This window comes from Babylonia areolata, chromosome 3, assembly GCF_041734735.1.
Source record: "Babylonia areolata isolate BAREFJ2019XMU chromosome 3, ASM4173473v1, whole genome shotgun sequence".
NCBI classification, from domain to species: Eukaryota; Metazoa; Mollusca; class Gastropoda; order Neogastropoda; family Buccinidae; genus Babylonia; species Babylonia areolata.
Genome location: NC_134878.1, coordinates 34959378 through 34982378, shown reverse-complemented (window position 1 = coordinate 34982378; position 23001 = coordinate 34959378). Strand labels below are relative to the sequence as shown.

Sequence of the window (23001 nt, the reverse complement as noted above, 5' to 3'; positions counted from 1 at the left end):
ATACATGCACTCAAGGCCTGACAAAGCGCTTTGGGATATGCTGCTGGTCAGGCATGTGCCTAGTAGATGTGGTATTTGCGTATATGTATTTATCCGCACGCAGTGACGCCTCCTTGACAAACTGAAACTGACGCTGTGGTGTAGCGTATGTAGATCAGTCAGGATGCTGTCACACCTCCTTGAAACTGGACCCAAAGCTTACACTTCAGTGTGTACACAGCTGTCCATGTGTTGTTGATTTCCAACCATGCTGGCTCAACGTGTCGTCCTGGAGTCCGGAGAGACAGTGATGATTTCACTGTGTATACAAAGTTATTCAGTTATACATGTGATTATTTCACTGTATATATAGAGTTATACATATGATGATTTCACTGTGTATACAGAGTTATGCATGTGATGATTTCACTGTGTATACAGAGTTATGCATGTGATGATTTCACTGTGTATACAGAGTTCTACATGTGATGATTTCACAGTGCATAAAGAGTTATACATGTGATGATTCCACTGTGTATACAGAGTTATACATGTGATGATTTCACTATGTATACAGAGCTGTACATATGATGATTTCACTATGTTTAGAGAGTTATGATGATTTCATCGGGAAAATACAAGAGTTTTATTAATTATGTGATGAATTCGGATGGCACACAAAGTTGTCTCAGCTGGTATATAGAGGTATACTCATGTGATGATTTCATCGGGTACATAGATTTATACATATGATTAAAATGGATATACAGGCCGTGAAAAAAAGTTAAACCACACACACACACACACACACACACACACACACACACACACACACACACATAACGCGGGCGCGGAGGAAGAGAGGTTCATAAGCGCAATCTGTTGTCGAGGAAGTCAGGCAGCAGCATTCTTTCTTTTTCTTCTTCCATCTTTTCTTTCTCTCTTTATGTCTTTAGTGGGCGGGGGAGGGGAGGGGAGGGAGAGAGGGGATAAGATCCGGAGCCCCTGTTAGCACGCGCAGAGTTATGTATGATACAGAGTTCTCCATGTGGTGCTTTCAGTGGGCTTTCTGGCCACGCCCAAGCTGCCCGGGGCCACGCGGATCGAGGACGTGGTGGAGTGGAAGAAGGTGGTGCACAAATACCTCCAGACCCAGGGCGAGGAAGACGCCATCGCTGACCTCCTGGGTTGTCTCCCCGGGGACAGCGCCACCGGCGGCTCCGAGCTGGACTTCCGGGAGGACGCCACCTAGAGGAGACCTTGTGTGCGGTGGGGGACTGACTGACAGCTTGGAAGACATAGGTTTCTTCATGGCGGCCGGGAAAAAGATCGGTCGATCGTCTTTTGTGACCTTGACCCTGCTGAGAAGAGGTCACGGTCAGGTCAAGGTTACGCCTTCTTCCGGATCAAAATGTGCTAACACCATACAGCGAAGTGTTTTTGGTCGTGGAGGCGACTTGTTTTAGTTAACGAAAAGAGAAACTCCATTGTCAGACATGTCAAGACTGTCTGACGTCACTCTACAAACAAGGGCCGACAATGACGATCAAAGTCGTCACGAGTCAACGTCTACCATGGAAGATTTTGGATTAAAACACAACCATAACCACCATTCAGAAGAGTAGACTGAAGACGTCAGGATTTTTGAATATCCACAAGATCTCTCAAGACCAGATCAAGGGTGTTTCCCCACTAAGGCCAGGCATCTGCTCTTTCCTCCCGACAATGATCTCCACGACCTGCTCAAGTCCGTGTCTCATCTGCTGGACACTGGCATACCACAACAGAACCTGCCAGGTATTCGACGTTTCTAGTTCTGATACAGACATCCAGCGTGTTGCCACACCCTTCTACTGAATATCTGTGACATAAAAAACCCTGCTATAACGTAAAGGCCCCCTCGTATGTGCACAATTGAACGCGGGAGCTGCATCCCACAAAGGGCAAAAATTGTCTTTGATAAGAAAAAGTGTAAATAATCCGATAACTGTCCTGCAATTGTTCGTTTTCTGTGTGAAGAATATACAGTTTTACAGACTGTGAATACAATGGCAGATTATATAACAGAATGCTGTGTACAGCCAGAAAATGAAGTTTTATGTCAAATGCACATATCAGAGACTCCATCATCATCATCATCGTCATCATTATCAGCAGCAGCAGCACGAAAACTCTGGCGCCTGTAGACGTTTTGCGACAGGGAACACTATGCGGACCTTCAGCCTTCTCCGAACCACCATGGTGGTATTGTTGGGTATTGTTATTTAACTGTGGTTGGCAATGCATTGCGTAACACCACTGTATTGTGTTGTCTTGCGCCGTTTGTTTTCTCAGTAGACACGCCATTGAATTCCAGAGTACGCATTCGAGAGAAAGCTTGCATGGCATAGAAGAACAGCATGAGTTTTTTATGTTCTTGTTTGTTTTATGTGTGTGTGTGGGGGGGGGGGGGGGGGAGGGGGGGTTCTGGTCATTCATGAAGACAAGGTCTTCTCAGTGCACAAGTTAACAGAGCAGTCTTGTTGTCCCCAACCAACATTGAACACGACGACACGAACACCCCATCCGAGATCTAGAGAAATCTATCACTCTCCCTCTCTCCTTATCTCTTCCTTTCAAAATATCAACCCTCCCCACCCCATCCCCCACCCCCAACCCCACCCCAGCACTCCCTCCGCGCCTGTCTTTGGCAATGACAATGTCTTGAGCTTATTGAGCTTAATGTGCATGTTAATCAAGATGCCGTGCGATAGTACTAACAATGTGGTGTCTGTCCTCTTGTGAGTCATGTGATGAGCAAAGATGAAAAGCAAACAAAATGAGAGAGAGGAATAGAGACAGGCAGACAACGAGAGAAAGGGAGAGAGAGGGGGGTGAGCAAAGATGAAAAGCAGACAGAATGAGAGAGACAGGCAAACAGACAGACAACAAGAGAGAGAGCCTGCGTCACAAATTAATAACCAGCTTCAAAGAAAGGAAAAGTGGGCGTTCAAGAACGCCGCGACCTCCGAGGCAAACATGAAGAGGACAGGCCGCACCTGTGGACAGCTGGAGCGACTGGCACAGGACAGGGATGGCTGCAGAGCGCTTGTTGGCGGCCTGTGTCCCAGACTGGGCAACAGGCGTAGTTGAGGTGATGTGATTTCAAAGAAAGGGGAAGAGCAAAGAAGAAGTCACAGAGAGGGCAGCGTCAGTCACTGTAACAAGTTCTGGGTTAGCAACAGCTCCCACCCACAGGATCATTCATAAATAAATAATCATAATAATGAAAGACTGGTCGTAGAAGTGGAGGTGAAATCAAGCTGCCTGCAGCCCTAGGTCACTTACAAAGTCAGTCAGCTCTAGAAAGATCTTGAAAGGGGATGTAGGAGGGATGAAAAGAAGAGGAATAAATGACTCGATGATGGTGTGCAGTTGCTAACATTGGCAGTATTCATACTTCACTGCAGAACAGTGCAACACAACACAGTTCAAAACAACACAACACAGTTCGAAACAACACAACACAGTTCGAAACAACACAACACAGTTCAAAACAACACAACACAGTTCAAAACAACACAACAAAGTTCGAAACAACACAACACAGTTCGGAACAACACAACACAGTTCGAAACAACACAACACAGTTCGAAACAACACAACAACGCACCGTTAAAAAAAGACCACAACGCAGTTGAAAACAATGCTTCACAGTTAACACACACACACACACACACACACACACACACACACCCCAAAACAAAACAAAACAAAAAAAATATGACAACACAATGTTGAAAAAAGACAACACACTCTGAAACAACACAGTTCAAAACAGCACAAAACACGGTTCAAAACAACATAACAGTTCAAAATAATACAACGATACAATTTAAAACAACATATCTACAGAGTTCAAAACGACAAAACAACAGAGTTCAAAATAACACAACAAAACAACACAGTGTAAAGCAACACATACAGCAACACAACACAACATAGTTCTAACAGCACAACAACACTGAAACGACGGTCAAAAACAACATAAAAACAGCAGTTCAAAACAAAACAACAGTTCAAAATAACACATCTACAAGAACAGCACAAAACAACACCTCAGTTTGAAACAATGCAACACAGCACGGTTCCAAACAACACAACAACGCAGTTCGAAACAAACCCGACGCAGCTCAGAACAGTATAGTTCAAAACAACACAGTACAGTTCAAAACTAAACAACACAGTTCGAAACAACACGGCAACATAGTAGGTAGTTCAAAACAATACATCATCACAGTTCAAAACCACACTGTTCAAAACAACACAGTTTAAAACAACACAACAACACAGTTCAAAACCACACTGTTCAAAACAACACAGTTTAAAACAACACAACAACACAGTAGCTAGTTCAAAACAATACATCATCACAGTTCAAAGCAACACGACACCACAGTTCAAAACAACACAACACAGTTAAGTTCAAAACAAACATGACGCAGCCCAGAACAGTGTAGAGCCCAGTTCACTGCCCAGTGTTGTGTCCAGACGAGTGTGTTCAGTTACGCTTTCTCTTTTTTCCCCACTGTTAATTCCTGGACGAATCCTCCATAACTCTGAGAGGATGACACAACCTGAATGTCTGACACACTGAACTATTCATAGTTGAGTGTGTCTTGACAACTCCTCAGAGGGAGCTATTGTTGCAGTAGCATGGAGGAGGACGAAGGGCGAACTGTGTAAATATTCTCAGCACTGCCGTTTATTGTAATTAGTGTGTGACGTGTTTTTTTCTGTTGGACTACAACAGAAATCAGTGAGACCACACGACCACTGCTGTGATACGGTTTCCAAGTGTGTTGTGTGTGTGTGTGTGTGTGTGTGGTTTTGTTGTTGTTTTTTTGTTGTTGGTTTTTTTGTTTAGTTTTGTTTTTAGGTGATCGATGGGGTTGAGGATTATCCCCGTTCTGGTTGTGTCTTCTGTCACCGTTCTAGAGACTTTTTCTAGGTTGCATTTTGTTGGTTTTGTAAGCAGCTGCTCTGCCAACATTAACAATTACAATGACGCGCGTACAATTCTGTTATCCCCCTTGATACATAATGACGGGGCTATGGCCTTAAAAGTGAACAAATCATCCGAGTCCAAGTCTCTCAACGTCTGTCTGCTGGGGTACAAGACCTCCATCCCCCAACCCCATGTGGTTCCATTAAGGGAATGAAAAACTGCACTTACCCATCAAAATGTTTTGTTGTTGTTGTTTCCACATGATTTCTGTACTTTCCTCGGTAACGTGGTATCACAAGCACTGCCTGTGATCGCACCAAATTGAGAAGGGGACGGGTTTTATAGTGGACACCGGTCTCCCCCTCAATCCCCCTCCCTTGATTGCTCCCTTCCACATCCTGTTCCATTCCCTTTGTATGCTGTAAAGAAGTCTACACGTCCCCTCGTCGACCCCCCCCCCCCCCCCCCTTCCCCCCTTCTCCCCTTCCCCTCTTCCCAGCGGGTCAAAGGCACCCCATACACGTGGTCCAAGGGATATCGACCCGTTATTTTCGTTAGTTATGAAAATGGATTTTGCAAGTGATTGTGTCGTGTAGTAATAATTTCTTCCTGTTGATGTTTCGTAGCTTTGTGTTAAAAGATAGCAGTCGCCAGAAAAAAAGAAAAGAAAAGAAGGTGATAATTTTTGAATTGTGCAGTCACAAAGCTGATAATCACGTATTTGTCAGAGATATTCAGCGAATGGAAATTCCAGATTAACGCGTGTGGCTGCATTTTCTTATTTATCACTTCCTTGCGTTTTTCTTTATCGAAGTCGATGCCTTTCAGTAGAATATTACCAGGAACGGTGCGTCGTGGGTTCTTTTACAAGCAAGAAACTGCACAACACAGAACCTCGGTTTTCATTACCTCACCCAAGGAACTAACACCCAGACCACTCATCAAGATCGACCCATGCGGTTGGAAGGAGAAAATAAAATCCTATCAATGAAATCCCCACCCTTGGTGGTGTCCATTTTTTTTCTAGACAATCATTGTAACAACACCCGTGCGGTCGTATGACTGGTGTGCACATTCACAAGATGAGGAGCCGACAGCCAGGGTCAGTCCGATGCAGGACCGACTCACCTATTGCTGTTTCGCCAACTCTTGAATCGTGCCGCCACCCTCGGTGAACTCTGGAGAGTTTGACTCGCCTGTCCGTCAGCCCCATTTCTCCTATTCCGCTGTTCTCTCTCTCTTTCTCTCTCTCCTCTCTCTCCCGCTCTCTCTTTCTCACACACACACACACACGCGCGCGCGCGCGCGCGCGAGGATAAAGCTTTGTCCTTAACCAAAGTAAGGGAGGCGGAAACATTTTGCAGCATCATAATCACCGATATAGAAACCAGACCGTCAACACAAGAGACCAGGTGAGCAATGAAGAAAGTGGGCCTCTTTTTTTTTTCTTTTCTTTTTTTTTTTTTTTTTTAACACAGACTACATACACAGAGCCTGCATAAGTACACAGGCGAACCGGAAATAGGAGAATCAGGATCACCAGTCTTGTGGCAGGCGAAACAGGAATAGGCGAATCGGAACGACACCGGCAGCCCTTCCTGATCGAAGTGCTGGATCAGAGAGCCTGAGTCCGGTCGGTGAAGCGGTGGGCAAGTGGCAATGTTCCCGGCCAGGAAACCAGTGTCCTTAGGTTTGGGTTATGTGATGTATGGACCGGGATTTTTACTCCTCCCCCGAAGCCCCGCCACCACCCACCCCCTCCGCTAGACGTAGAGTGGTGGTCTGGGTGCTGATGTTTTGGATGTGACGGTAAACCGAGGACACGTGTGCTACATGCACTTTGCGCACGTAAATGGAACCCACGATAACAAAAGGACCGTCCTTGGCAGAACTAAGCACAAAACTTTGATAGCAAAACAAATAATATACTTGCAGACAAGAGAGAGGAAAAAAATGTGGGAGGCGCTACACTGGTAGCTGTAGCGACACGATCTCCCCAGGAGAGCAGCCCAAATTTCACCCTGGGAAATCTGTTTTGACAAAACGTTATACAATACAATACCAGCTGTGGGCCTGGGGATAATTCACACAGCTTCCTTCAGCTTTTGCCCAGTCCGGTGCTCTGAAATGGACATTGTTGGTGCCCTTTTCTTTCTATATAATTATGACACGGTTGAATTCATGATTAGTACTGAGTTATACTGACGATGCCAACTGACCACCACTCCAACAAAATCTCCATCGGTCAGCTTCACGTCTTTAGAAAGGGACGGACGGGAGTTAGGGAGGAGGGGGGGAGGCCCATGACAGATACCGATCTATTCTATCGTCACAGTCTGTCCAATAAGCATTCCCAGCATGGTCAGTTGTGAACATTCGCCAACTGGTGCACATGACCATTACTTACGTACAATAACCCTCATCAGAATGACATTGCATGCATGGTGCTCAACTCTCGATCATCGATGGTTGTGATACAACGTGTTACAAGACTTCGTGACTGAGACATTGCATCTGGCTCATGGAAAAATCTTACATAGTAATCAGCATGTCCAGCTTTCGGTTCTCTTACTCCTTCCTCAATAATTCCGATGTATGTCGATTTTGTTCTACCAGGGTTTATTGGTATCCTCTGATCATGTATGTCCTGTAGCTGCCATTCCATTGGATGCAACAATTTTGACATGTTTGTTAACAAATTGTTTTGAGTCATAAGATGTACATAGAAGTATATACTTCCTGCCATGATGAGCACACTATCAACCATGTTTGTTGACAGCTGGTCTACACAAGCCTTATTCGAGTGAACTGCATTGTCTGTGACTGTTATGTATGCCGCAAGAAATGTAGACCCATGAACTGTCAGATCGTTTTCATCTAAAGGTTGTGATACAACGTACGTGTGACTACGAAAGTTTATGACTGAGATTCTATCTGTGATTCACAATGAAATCAGATAAACTGCACTTCTTCCCCCGAAATTAAATCAATCAAAAGCGTTTATTTGTCGTTAACGATAGTTGGTATATCTATGCAGCTGTTCAATCTGTTTGAGAATAGTGAATCGTTCCTTTGTGATATTCCTGAAGAACGTAGAAGCTCAATGCATCAAACTGTATTTTCTGTTATGTGTTTGTGGAAATCCGATGTAGATGAAAAATAATAAATCTAGCAGACATTGACTATCAGCCACGTAAGTTTTACACGGATGCAAAGAAGGCAGAATTCCAGAAAAATTAAATGGATGGACATACCACCGATCCACTTCTATCTGTTTCTGTAGCAAATGACACTCCCCATCCCACATAGTACGAGGTAAAAAAAAAAAAAAAAAAAAAAAAAAAAGTTTCATAACCTATTACGGCCTTTGCAGCTATTACAGGGTTTGGTAAGGGAAGGCAGGCCCCATTCTTCTCCTTCCGTCGTGTTCAGCTTCTCCATTGGAAGTCAGGTACCCATTCACACCTGGGTGGAGTCAGGAAAATCGGAGTAAGTGCCATTCCCAAGGACGCAAATCCCGGCATACCGAAATAAACGGTGTTTCAAACAGTGAATCAGCGGTGTAACAGACTGATCAAAAATGAGAGTAAATGTGTGAAAATAAAACAGGTAAATGATTTGGTTTCCTCCGATTGATTGTAGAACGTTCCTCGGATGAAGAATTTTTGTGTTGAAAACACCCTTGGGTTTTGTGGCTTTAATCATGCAGGAGATAGTATATATAATTTTGACGATTAATTGCACAGTATGTTAGGGATTGTTGAATTGTATGAGTGATTGAGTGATGCTGCTGCAATGGCGTTAGAAGGTACGTACGTCCGATGATACGAGGGTCATTCAATAAATAAGGTGAATTTTTCGGTATAAGGACTTCTAATACAGATAGAAGCTTACTTTTTTTTTTCTTTTTTTTTTTTTTCAACGTAGTCTCCCAGCACTGTCACACACTTTTCCCATCTGTGCACAAGCTTCCGTATTCCCTCAGCGTAAAAATCTTTGGACTGATGTCTCAGCCAGTCGCTCACAACACTTTTGACTTCATCGTCACTTTCAAACTTCGTGCCTCTCGTGAACGCTTTCAAGGGACCAAACAGGTGAAAGTCTGAAGGGGCAAGGTCTGGGCTGTAAGGGGGATAAGGGAGCAGTTCCCAGCCCAGCTCGTTGATGGTCTGCACCGTTCGGGCTGCTGTGTGAGGCCTTGCGTTGTCATGATGCAAGATGACTCCTTCTGACTGATGACCCCTGCGTTTGTTCTTCATGTCTTTCTTGACCTGCCTCAGCAGTTCACAGTAGTTGGCACTGTTCACAGTGCTTCCTTTCTCAAGGAATGAAATGGTGATTGGGCCTTGCATATCCCAAAAAACGGTGAGCATCACCTTCCTCGTGGACCGCTGGGACTTGAACTTCTTCTTCACTGGAGAGCCTACGTGCTTCCACTCCATGGACTGCCGTTTGGACTCAGGCTCATAGTGCCAAACCCATGTCTCGTCACATGTGATCACCTTCTTCAGAAACTCATCACCATCCTTCTCATAGCGGCAGAGACACTGCTGGGACAACTCGACCCTCCTCTGTTTGTGCTCTGGAGTAAGCATCTTTGGCACCCACCGGCAGCTGACCTTCGAGTAGCCAAGGTCATCATGGACAATTTTGTGTGCTGTCCCAATAGATAAGCTCAAAGTCCTTGCAATGTCATCCACTGTCACCCTTCTGTCAGACTGAATGAGGTCATTGACTGATTCGATCACCTCAGGAGACCTCACTTCTGTAGGCCTTCCAGGCCTGTCTTCATCCTCAACACTGCTCCGTCCTTCTTTAAACAATTTAGCCCACTTGTAGACATTTTTTCGGCTGAAACATGTGGCACCATACACAGTTGACATTCTCCTATGAATTTCAAATGGTTTGCACCCTTCAGCAACCAAAAACTTGATAACTGACCGCTGTTCAATCCTGGAGCATGCTTCTTGGTCGGCCATCTTTGTTAATCGCCAAAACTCTCAAAGTTTTTTTTTAATCTGCAAAACAAATTAAATCAATGTGAAAAAGAAGTAAAACAAAAAGAAAAAGAAAAAAAAGTAAGCTTCTATCTGTATTAGAAGTCCTTATACCGAAAAATTCACCTTATTTATTGAATGACCCTCGTACTTAACTGGTGTCTGACTGTAATTTCCGGTTAACTTCATAAAGACGTGCAACACAAGTTCACTTTAGGATTGAAACAAACTCCAGGCTTGGATCGAGAAATCGAATCTCCAAATTACAGTTTCACAAGAAATGCTAGTACCTTTTCACTTTCAGCAACAGAAATAATAACAATTACCACGTAGAATGAAATTCCACCACAGCTAAGACTGAGACCAATAATGCATGCATTAAACTGAAGAGACAATGCCTAAAAATTCCAAAGTGTTTTCAGAAGCTTTGAGTAAAAACCTCAAAAAGGCAAATTAAGTGAAGAACCTTGATACAAATATATGTGTGTGTGTGTGTGTGTGTGTGTGTATTTCCATGTCATTTTATCAAAAGCTTCAGTTTGTTTTCCAGGGGCTACATTACTGTGACTACAAGAAAAGTGCATGTGCATTGTCCCATAAGGAACATAAGACAACAACAAAAAACAAAACAGTCTTCCATTTATAAGTGCAATCTGCAGCAGGTGTGTATTTTCCTCTTAATAATCATAAATTTATTCCCAGATCTTATTCATTAGTTGTAAATAACGTTACATTCTCTTTTGCCAGGACTGGTTTCAACATCCGCTTTCCTCCGTTCCTAAAGACATGATGACAGCAAGGGCCTTAACCCCTTGACTGCTGCTTGGGAGTATGCTAGTCAGTGAAGGGCTGTCATGTGACACCCAGGTGAGAGAAGACAGAGCTTTCAGGTCAGGGTATGATCATCATCCTTTGTTTGGACTTTGTCTTCTTGGTACTGCATTACTTTTGTTCCCCAAAACCAATTACAGCACTACAAGCATACAAAGTGCACTGACAGCTCTTCAGAATCATGCCACGCTGATCCATTTCCCCCAAATTCAGCAGTCAATGGATCTCTCAAAAATGGCAGTCCACTCCAGAGAAAATCATAAATTTCATCTCTGCCTTCTTTGTGTACATGTAAAGTTATGTGTAATCCATGTAGTCATGATAAATTGAAATGAGCGTGTCTGGTATTCTTTAGACCAAGAAAAAAGTGTGCTTTGTTTTTTTTTTCCCATTCTTCCGGTAAGAGCAGTAGCTCCTGTTGGTGTTACCCCAATATATACTGCACGAAAATGCCACAGAATGCTAGTGACTCAATCTGTCGTAAAATATAACAAAATCAACAAGAGGACTTAGTCATACCAGCGCCACGTTTCAAAATAAGTTTTGTTCTGCCCTCTTTAATTTTTTTTTTTTTTCTCTTTCCGAAATAAGGCCATTTTCTTTTTCAATACTTTTTCGTTTTTGATTTTCACAATTCAATTTTCCCCACTGGAATGTTGGGGGCTCTTTCAGGTGTAAACAGGAATTCTGTGATCACTAGAAATGAACTCTTTTCAGTCCCTCTTTGTTTCTGGCTTTTTACTTCTGTTGTGTGCCCCTTTATGTTTTCTTTGCTGATCTGTCCACCTTTCATATTTCTTTCCAAAAAGGAAGTCCTGAATACTTCTTGTTGTTTTTTTTTCTTGACTTACAACAACAGCAATTATGATAACATTGATAATTTTTTTTTTTTTTTTTTCAGAGCCAGGATGTTGCCCACTGGCATTGTAATTTGGTACTGTATGCCTGTTTTTCTATTCATAAATTTGCGTATGATAATTATATGATTGTACTTGTGTTGAGGCTACTTTTTTAATGCTCAGGTAAATGATGGATTGATCAGTGTTACAAGCATGTTCTTGGTTAATGTGTATTATTCAAATGTGCATAATTTAATGTGATTGTCTGATTTTTTTTCTCTCCATATTTCTTTCTTTTCATATTCTATAGGACTGCTATTGACAGCGTTTTGCTGTAAGCTGGGCTGTAAGCAACGATGACAGTAATAATGGTAACTATATAATTTGTGGTGGTTTGAATGACTCTGACAGTGTCAGAGATGCTGCAAAAGACTGCACATATTTTTCACTATTTTTCTGCACTAGAATACAGCATATGTGCCACAATGTGTTTGACATGAAAGGATTCTAGTTAGCTGTGGTATTCCCAGATCCACACATCCCACATTTTACCAATGCATTACTGTTGTGTGCCAACCCTTTCATGGCACAGACCTACTGGGTACGTGCGTGTCAGTCATGGTCTGTTTAACAACCGAGGCTTCTGATAACACATAAATACATGTCCCTGACACGACACTGAAAATGGTAAGGACACAGAGTATGTTCAGTGAGCAAATCCTTGGGACGTTCTGAAAACCCCCCCAAAAAAACACACACCTAAAACAAACACAAATAAAGTGAAAACTGTGTATCAGTCCTTCAGTCTGATGCAAGGGTCATTTGCTTTTAAAAGAGATGGTTCCCTTGACCACTACTTGGCCCAGACAACTACAAGATTATGACCGGAATGTGACTGCATGCCTTTGTATGAGTGCAGCAATGCAGGTTTGATGATATGGACACTTATGTAACGCCTATCTTCGGTCAGAGACCGAACTCAAAGCGCTTTACAGACAGTCATTTGCAAACAGGCTGCCTACCTAGGTAGAGCCGACAGACAGCTGCCATTGGACGCTCATCATTCGTTTCCTGTTTCATTCAATTAGGTTTCAGTCACACACACAGACACAGACACAATAACTCAGATATACAAAGGTTTAATTTGAATGTGCAGCATCAGATTATTCAAATTAGATTGCTCCTCTCATAGCAGTCTGGGACCTCTAAAGTTATGGTGTAACATTCCTTACAACCTCCCAAATCTTTAACTTAACAAAAACCCCGATGTCATTTGTTTGTTTACAGGTCAGGAGTAACTGGTTACAAGACATAAGTTTCGAAAACTTGTAGTGGTAAGGACTGGAAGAGTGGATGTGGGATACATCTTCTGAGTCATATCTGGTTGATAATTGAATAGTGACAACTTGACAGTTGGTGATGTTGTTACTAAGTTAGTAAGGCATATGTTCTATTGTTGAGAGACAGACACATATTAAATTATTCATGATGATTCACATCACAATATTCTCTAAATCAAAAGCCTCACAAAAGTTGAGAGCATGCAGCTGTGAGGCAGAACGTGTGGAGAGAGAGAGAGAGAATTGTATAAAATAAATGCTTGCTCGCAAGAGTTCATTAATTTAATGGCTGTAAGCTGGTGTTGCAACTAAGCTGGGGGGAAAAGTTAATGTAACCCATTCATCAACAAGCCAACAAGGTAGTTGTTTTGTTAAATTTCATGTAATTTTATTTTCATCTGTTACTATTCAGATCTGTGTAAGTGTGTGTATATGTATGCCTGCATATATATGTATATATATATATATATGCATGTGTGTGTGTGTGTGTGTGCATGTGTGCGCACGTGCACACACGTGTGTTTATGCATGTGTGCATGAAATGTCCTTTGTTCTTTATACAATGTGTATGGGAAAAACTAGTTTATTTCTTTTTTCTCACTGACATCAAAACAGATGACCCCTTTAAATCAGTGTGTTCTGTCATGGCTGCTAGCTCCACTATCAACTATTATAATGAACATAAATATCTTACCTGCTCATGACAACCCCATGCCTATATCTTTATTCGTGAATAACAAAAATAAAATAAATAAGTGAGTACATAAAATACAGTCGAGTGAAAAATAAGTATCAGGTAATAAAGTATTCTTCTTCTAACTTTGTATCTTGCACATTTTACCATTGCTAAAAAATACATTAAAATTTACTTTACAATACGCATATGCATACACACCTGAAACAATGACTGGGTGATTGCTCTCTTTGTTTACAAACATGGGTTAGAAAAGAACAACAACAAACAGTTGAAGACTGTCAACCTTTCCAAAGCACCGTCACCCTGTAGAGCAGTTTTGATTCACAAGTTGTGTAATGGAGTGAGAACATGTTCTCCCCCCTCTCTCTCTCAAATCTGTAAGCCAATGAGCATTACATCTCCTTGGTTGGAAAACAAAAGATCCATTCATTCATATTCTCTCTCTCTCTCTCTGTGTCTGTCTGTCTGTCTCTCACACGCACACACACACACACACATGCCCGACACATACACACTACATACACACATACATCACACATCACATGCACACACACACATGCACACTGCAGGCAACACCATGCATACTTCACTTTCTTGGTCAACAGTAATTTCTTTAGTCCCAGAGCTGGCTTTGCGCCTTCTCAAGCTACAAATCTTCAATCATATTATTTTGTGTGTGTGTACAATTACTCATATCATAACTGCATGTATTACATGATGTATTAGCAAATCATTGTATTATATTCAATCCGTCCATTCTGGGGACCTTTGATAAACATTTCAACCACAGATCAATCACTCACTTTCTGAACCTTCCAAGTTGTGACGAAAAAAACAACCAAAAATAACAACTGGAAACAAACATCAAACAATTTACAAATATGTCAAGCACAAACTACAAATTCTAAACATATTCCACATCATCCTTCTGCTGAAGATTGCTTATTCCAGAGGAAGAACAAGTAAACAAATGCACAAATCACAGTTTTTAATTATATAACTTTGAATGTTTGGAAACATCTTTAATTTTCTATGATAGCATTCTGAACACAAATCTCACCAAATACACACACATTCACACATATACACACACACAATGTACATTTTAAGCATTCACAGTTTCAGAACCAAAGACCAGATAAAGAGGATAAAGGTAACAAATTCTCCTTTTTGTTTTATTTCTGTAAATGGTAGGGTGTGTGAATGTGTTTTCAACTCCTCAGTGATGTTTCATGACACAATGCAAAAGTTGATCCTTAGAGATTTCAAAATAGAATTGGGATCCTCAGTGGGTTGACAGAATGGACTGCACACCTTGAGTTGACAGAATGGAATGTAGATTCGTAGGGAGTTCACAGAATGGACTGTAGATCCTTAGACATTGACAGAATTGACTGTAGATCCTGAGGGGCTGGACAGAATGAACTGTAGATCCTTAGACATTGACAGAATGGACTGTAGATCCTGAGGGGCTGGACAGAATGGACTGTAGATCCTTAGACACTGACAGAAAGGACTGTAGATCCTTAGACACTGACAGAACGGACTGTAGATCCTGAGGGGCTTGACCTAATGGACTGTAGATCCTTAGACATTGACAGAATTGACTATGGATCCTGAGGGGCTGGACAGAATGAACTGTAGATCCTTAGACATTGACAGAATGGACTGTAGATCCTGAGGGGCTGGACAGAATGGACTGTAGATCCTTAGACATTGACAGAATGGACTGTAGATCCTTAGACATTGACAGAATGGACCGTAGATCCTGAGGGGCTAGACAGAATGGACTGTAGATCCTTAGACACTGACAGAATGGACTGTAGATTCTTAGACACTGACAGAATGGACTGTAGATCCTGAGAGGCTAGACAGAATGGACTGTACATCCTTAGACATTGACAGAATGGACTATAGATCCTGAGGGGCTGGACAGAATGGACTGTAGATCCTTAGACATTGACAGAATGGACTGTAGATCCTGAGGGGCTAGACAGAATGGACTGTAGATCCTTAGACATTGACAGAATGGACTGGAGATCCTGAGGGGCTTGACCTAATGGACTTTAGATCCTTAGACACTGACAGAATGGACTGCAGATCCTGAGGGGCTTGACCTAATGGATTGTAGATCCTTAGACACTGACAGAATGGACTGTAGATCCTGAGGGGCTATACAGAATGGACTTTAGATCCTTAGACACTGACAGAATGGACTGCAGATCCTGAGGGGCTTGACCTAATGGATTGTAGATCCTTAGACACTGACAGAATGGACTGTAGATCCTGAGGGGCTAGACAGAATGGACTGTAGATCCTTAGACACTGACAGAATGGACTGTAGATCCTGAGGGGCTATACAGAATGGACTTTAGATCCTTAGACACTGACAGAATGGACTGCAGATCCTGAGGGGCTTGACCTAATGGATTGTAGATCCTTAGACACTGACAGAATGGACTGTAGATCCTGAGGGGCTTGACCTAATGGATTGTAGATCCTTAGACACTGACAGAATGGACTGTAGATCCTGAGGGGCTTGACCTAATGGACTGTAGATCCTTAGAGAGTTGACAGAATGGATTGCTTATCCTCAAGGGATGGACAGAATGGATGGTTGATCCACATGAGATTTGACAGAATGGACTACAGTAACTCTCAGAACAGAAATCCCTGGGTGTGGCCACACAGAAGGAGGCAGAACAGATCTGAGCCAGTCCATCCATGACATGAAGACAGGATGAGTGATGTGGTCAGACGTATGGACTGGACCCATTCCCACTGGATTCCACAGGGCTCAACAAACACCTGGTTGTGAATGTATACTGGGTTGGACAGGCAATGGCCAAGGTTCAAGGTCATTATTTCTGAGACATACAAAAGGGGCAAATGGTACAGGTCTATAAGAAAGAACTTGCTTTGCAACCGCTTTTAGAAGACACAAATATACATGTACAGTGAAACTCCAGCAGAAGAGGTTAAAAAAAAAAAAAAAAAAAAAAAAAAAAGTAGTGAAGGGCAACTTGTCCAGTTCCAGTTTCAAGGTGTCAGAGCCTGCAGACCGATCCATATACACTGCACCTATCTGCTGTTGTTAAAAAAAAAGACCAGATGCCTAACCTTCACATAAACCCATAGCAATAGTTAGGCCTTGAGAGCCTATAGAAGGTTTGTGAAAAGCTGTATCATAAAATGAAATAAAATAATCAAACATAATCACGAAGTAAATTCATTCACATATGATAAAGTGTTGTCCAGAGATCTTGAACACAATTATTCTAAAGGCAGAATGACGCGAAAAGTCACGCGTTTTGTGTGAAAGACATGGTAGCCAGACCTCAAGTGAGGATCTGAAGTAAAACAAGAGAAAGGCTTTACACCTCATACAATCATCAACACAACCAACATTAACATCGCCACAGCTTCCTCTCTGTCTCTATCACCCAACTTCCTGTATCACCTGCTAAGGCAGCAATAATATTGCATTTTATTGTATTGTACTTTGTCACAACAGACTTCTCCATGTGAAATTGAGACTGTTTCATGGGAGAGCCTGTCACTACAATTCAGTGCCACTCCCCTGATTTCTTCTGCCTGCAAGTGTATTTCTTTTCCTATCAAAGTGAATTCGTTTCATAATTTTACAAGGGACAAGGCTTTTCTTGCTATGGATTCTTTTATGTGTGCTCTGTGCATGCTACACATGGACCTTCACTTCATCATCTCATCTGAATGACTAAGCATCCAGACCACCGCTCAAAGTCCAGTGGATGGGGAGAAGACAGGTGAGTGTGAAATTTTAACTTTTGCACTCAGATTCTCTCGCTTCTTAGGCAGATCTGTTATCACTAAGCCAACACTCCACAAGTATTCAGAAATCCATCAATAGCAACCATCACAGTCCAGGGCAGGAAATTCTGGATTATTTGTACTTGTCCAAGTAGATAAAAAAAAAAAAAATATCCACTGCCCTCTGTAAGTAAAGATATTGTCAATCAAGGTAATTCCAGGTTCTTCAGTGACAAGTCAGCAGATACCATTCATTATATAAACATGTAGAAATGTATCAAAACTTGGGGAGGGAGAATGTTGGTGTTTTGAGTGAAAAGGGGGAGAAGGGAAGCATGGTCACTTTGTACTAAAGCTTTCATACAACGTGCCCAACAGACAAGTGGAGAGAGCATTTCACAACCAATGGCATCTTTCCCAGATCAGTTCCATTTCATTGAGAAGTCCAGCTACCCTGCTCATACTGGGACTGCATACTCAGACAGTCTCACACTGTGAAGTTTGGATTTGGAGGCACAGCCAAGCAGAGATGAGGACAGACACAGGTAGGTTTTTCAACCAGTAACAGTGAAACCAGTGAGACACCAGCTGGTGAACAGTTCCATCTTAATCTGCTTAGCTCTGGGTGGAGCATAAGGCATGAACAAATATCCAATCATTTCAGGCTTGAGTGAGCCAGCTTATTTCATTCTAGATCTTGCCTGCTCTTTTCAACTCCTCTTCCACAGTTCTTCTCCCTGTGCTTAGTGGTCTGCCTCTCTTCTCTTTTCCCGGCTGGTGCCCATCTGAGGGCAGCATTATGATCCATAACATCTCTCAAATAAACGCACAAAGGGTTAACCCTGGCAAATTTCTGTAAAAAAAAACAACAACAAAAAAACCACAACAAATCCACTTAGTAAAAAAATCTACATCTGCTGACATAATTTTTCTTCATTTTATTTTATTTTAAATTGTCGTCATAAAAGTTTAGTTGTATTGTTGTGTTACAGTATGTCACACCAAGATATATCTGTGTGAAATCTGGGCTTCTCTCCTCAGGGAGAGTGCATTGCCACAGTGCAGTATCACCCATTTCAGATGTTACATCCTGTACCATTCTATACACACTGGATAACACCTAACTGTGTAGAACTGTGTCTACTGAGCTGTGTTGGTAGTTTCTATAGAAAGAGGTTCACACATCACATGCATCATTTTGTTCACCCAACATCCATAATTTTATCCATAATTTCCAACCTTTTCATTCAGACACCACCCCTCCTTCTCACTCCACTGAATATCAGTTGACACTTCACTTGTAAAAAATCTGCGTTACAAATCTAACCTAACAACCATGACAAACATACAGCAAGTTGAATAACTGATTGTCAGATGAGTCATATTATATGAGAGGAAATAATCATGCTAAACGAAAGTAGTGATCCACACCCAGTGTTTTCTGTATAATTTCTTATATCTCAAACTGCTGCATTCCAGAATGCTCACAACTGAGAGATCAGGGTGGCAGACATCCACCCCATGCCTGTGCTTCAAACTAGGACATACGCGAAGGGTTTTCCTCTTGTCTTCAGCTCCCACCTACACATTCTGATGCCATGTTCACCTGTAAACAATATGACTATTGTTTATCCTGCTGTTTATCTTGTTGCTTTAGGCAGCCATACTGTTTTCATTGGTGGTGTACACTGGAAGTTTTCATGTTCCCATAACTGGCTGAACACCAAGTGTTTTATTAATCTTTTTTTTTCAGCTATTGAATTCATATCCAATGTGTTAAGAGCAGCAAAGGAAGGCGGTGCCTACTTCTCTCCTTCCACTTTTTAAAACTTTCCTGACAAGGCCTAAAACCCTGATTGCTGGTAAAACACTGGATCAGATATCCAACATTCTCACACAGTGCCTCTCATTTTACACTATTACAGGACTTTTAACATGCATGATTGATTTTCTACGAACAGGTGTAACAAACCAGGCAGTTAAGGCATTAGCAGATTTGCACCTGCGTCGACACTAAGCAGCAGAAAAAAATCACCATCCGTAATTCATTGAAATGCTGTCAAGAGTGAAATCCAAAACATTCTGAATGGAAGGCTTGTGCAGTAAGTAAATAAGTGGACTGTGGATGGAAATTTAAAAAAAATTATTCTAACATCTCATGTATATAAACAAAGCAAAAGATCAAAATCACGTAATGAAATTGGTCCAAGCAATGACAAAATCATTCCAACAATCCACAGCAGGACAGAGACATGTACACACACACACACACACACACAATGACCCATGCACACATGAGTGACATGGCTCCTGCTACCATGTTTCTAGTCAGGTCCTCAATAAACTTAAAGGCAGGGGAAAAAACAAAAAAAAAAAACAGGGAAAAAAAAACAAACAAAAACACCATTGAAAAACACAGGCTGCTTCCCAAACTCCTGAATACATCGAATTCTCAAGGTCATCTGAGTAAAGCTTGGTTCTTGATTCTCTGAGAGTGTCACTTTTGACAAGAAATACACAGTGATATGATGAATAAGAGGTTGGTTAAAAAGGCTATAGTAAAAGTGTGGTATCACTACTAAGTAAAGAGAGTTGTTTCAAGATCACAAATACAAAACAAGGCTGGGTTACTCAAGTGATCTTAGCAGCAGTAAGTTTCCACTGTGGTAACCGTTTTCCAAATTCAACGCCAATTCTTAACGCAAAGCAAAAGCTGCCAAGATCATTTGTGAAACCCACCCCGGATAGTCATCTGTATGTACACATCACAACACATAAACAGTAAAAGAGTTCCTTTTGTTCACATGTACACAACAATTATAAATGTCAAAAAGAAGGAAAATGCCATTTTTTGCTTACAGCCTTGTAGAACACACACTGTCCAAGGTGGTCAAGGTGAAACAAATGACGATGGTGAAACACAACTCACTATACAACTGAAAGCACAGTGTCCTGAGAATCAGCATCCTGAGTCCCTTTTCGCACAGGATATGTAGAACTTGCACTGTGCTCTCACAGCAAGCAAGGTAATACAAAACACGAAAAATACAGTATTCACTGAATCAACCATCAAAAAACATTTTATACGCTGTTATATATAGCCACATGCAAAATGACTGCCCTGCCCATCCCTGACATGGAGGGAAGAGGGAAAAAAGTCACCATCTTAAGAAGATAGGGAGAAGAGAAGCGTGTCTTCTGAACATCAATCAAGAATTAAAAATCCAGACTAGATGACAACCTGAAAATAATGGTCAAGCATAATATTATTATCAAGTAAATTGCTTCTGCTTGGAAAGCTACAGGTTGGTCCTGACTAATGTTTCTTTTGTGACTGAAGGCAGGTGTATACAATGTTCATCAAATGTATGACTGCTACTTGGCAATCTACATGAAAGAAAATGTCCAGATTGCTGTTTCAGTTGTGACGGAACATTATGTATCCTCTTCTCTGTGACTGAGTAAGTTGGATGGAAACACATATATGTACAACAAATGCCAGCATCTGCAGTAAGATGGCATTAGCAGCAGGAAGAGACATGAAGCAGTACTGGCCTGGAACATGGCAGACAAAGCCTGAGATGATGGGTGAACAAGAGTCAGTGCAGTTTGGTGATGGAGCATTGGCTTCAGCTTGAAGCCAGAAAGAAGACACCTGGAACACACCCCTGGCCACAAGACAAGGACCACATGCTGCATACTGTGTCACCACTTCAACGAAAACCTACAATCACCTTCTCTTGGGACTCAATAATGGACAAATCTCACCTTTGTGGCTATAGGGGTAAAGAACAACAATTTACTATCCACAAAGAGTAAGGGGAGGTCCAAGACCCAAGCCCTGAACAACCTAACCTTAAGAGCCTTTTGACTAAAGGTCATTAAACTCCAATTGATTGATCCACAGAGAATAGTCCCCTTGACAGAAATAAAGTGACATAGTAAAAAAAAAAAAATTAACTCATGCAAATGGAGAGGAAATTGCTGCTTTCCAGTCTCAAGTTAACAACTTTTTTGTTTCTTGTTGGCTGGTTGCCAGAGAGAACGCATGAGGGGATGTGGGGGAAAGTGGAGTGGGCTGAGCCTGAATGCTGCGCTGTACGACAGGGTTCCAATGGACCACACCATGTACCATACTTTCTCCAGACCTTTTCCAGACCAGACAGAACATTTTCAACACCAAACACAAAGCCAAACTCAATCAAAATTGTTCTCCTACAGCTGATGAAACAGATCAGCAGATATCCTGGTATGTTCAGTTTTCATCACTTTTTGTTTGTTCATTTTTGGGTTTTTCTTAAATACATTCAGCTCTGTGTATAATGGTACTGGTTCTAGAGATTTACAAAAATTCCAAGATTTACAAACCCTAAAGGGCAAACATTTTTCCAAGCCTTCTCCATCCCTGGAAGATGTTCTCTCATTTTTTTTTCAAGACTTTTTCAGACTTCTATGACTGTTCAAACCCTGTGTATACTGCAGAGTGATATGGCTGTTGGGGACACAGAAAGAAATACGGCATTGTCATGCGGGCGCTTCATCAAGGGAAGGCAACCTTCAGACTGCAAAGGCAGCCTGCAAGAGATGAAAGACTTCACAGATCACATAGGATGTCCGCAATCTTAAGGAAAAAACCTAAAACATGAACATGATGTGTGGCAGCAAAGTCAGCAATGCTGCATGTGCAGCTGTGTGAACATGTGTGTCAGGTTTTGTAATCCCCAGATGTAGTCTGCATCTGGCCCCTCATGCACAATGTCATCATGGAAACCGCTGTGCGTGGTGTGGGCAAAGTCAATCATGCGCACATCCACCAGAGACAATGATGATGGCTGGGGGTGCTGCTGACTGCTGTGGCTCGTGCTGTCTGTGTCAAGATCATGGCCTGTGCCGCTATCCACTGACGTACCTGCTGTTGTCTCTGCGTATGCTTCTGAAAGCTGTCTGCTGGTGTGTACCAACTGGAGCGCTTGTACACTGGAACCACCACTGTTCTCTTTGTCAGTCTCCACAGACGCTTTCACACCCTGTTCCTTGGTTTCCCCTGCATCACTTTTCCCATGTACATCCACACGGCTTGTGACGTGCATGTCCTCCCTGACCTTCTTCTCACTGGACCTGGACACCAGTGCTGCCACTGCATCATCACTCTTTATCCTGGAGTCAGGAACACCAGTGCCCAAGTTCGGATCCCTGTCAGGCTGCAGTCCATCATACATAATGAGCAGGGAGCTGGCATAGAATCGGAAGGAGGGCAGCTGGTTCAGACAGTCAATAAGGGCATGCAGTCGCGACAGGATGGGCTCCAGCAACTCACTCCTCACCCTCCGCCCATTGTGCAGGAAGTCCCTGAGGACATCGTAGAATGTGTCATCCGTCAGCGTGCGGCCATGGTACTTGTCCAGACTCTTGTAAGTGCCCGTCGTCTCCTGGTAGACCTGCACATTAGTGGTTATGTCATGTGAGCATGAAACATTTACTGCAGTTCATACAGTGCCTAATCTCTAAGAAAGGCTATAGCTTTACAAAAATGTGTCCACAC

General features: G+C 42.2%; 2 protein-coding genes across 2 annotated transcripts in view; one reads left to right on the top strand and one right to left on the bottom strand.

Annotated features, from left to right (window-relative positions):
• Positions 1-1456, top strand: part of LOC143280301 (short transient receptor potential channel 5-like) — a gene marked incomplete at its 5' end in the record, with an annotated part of 32282 nt that extends 30826 nt beyond the window's left edge. Inside the window, one exon of the mRNA XM_076584932.1 lies at positions 1041-1456. Coding sequence (XP_076441047.1) covers positions 1041-1231 — 191 coding nt within the window. The remainder of the gene's footprint in view (positions 1-1040) is intronic.
• Positions 1457-11969: 10513 nt separating this feature from the next.
• LOC143280300 (inositol hexakisphosphate kinase 2-like) overlaps positions 11970-23001 on the bottom strand; it is a 56786-nt gene continuing 45754 nt past the window's right edge. Inside the window, exon 8 of the mRNA XM_076584931.1 lies at positions 11970-22897. Within this exon, the coding sequence (XP_076441046.1) occupies positions 22127-22897 (771 nt within the window). The 3' untranslated portion in view covers positions 11970-22126. The remainder of the gene's footprint in view (positions 22898-23001) is intronic.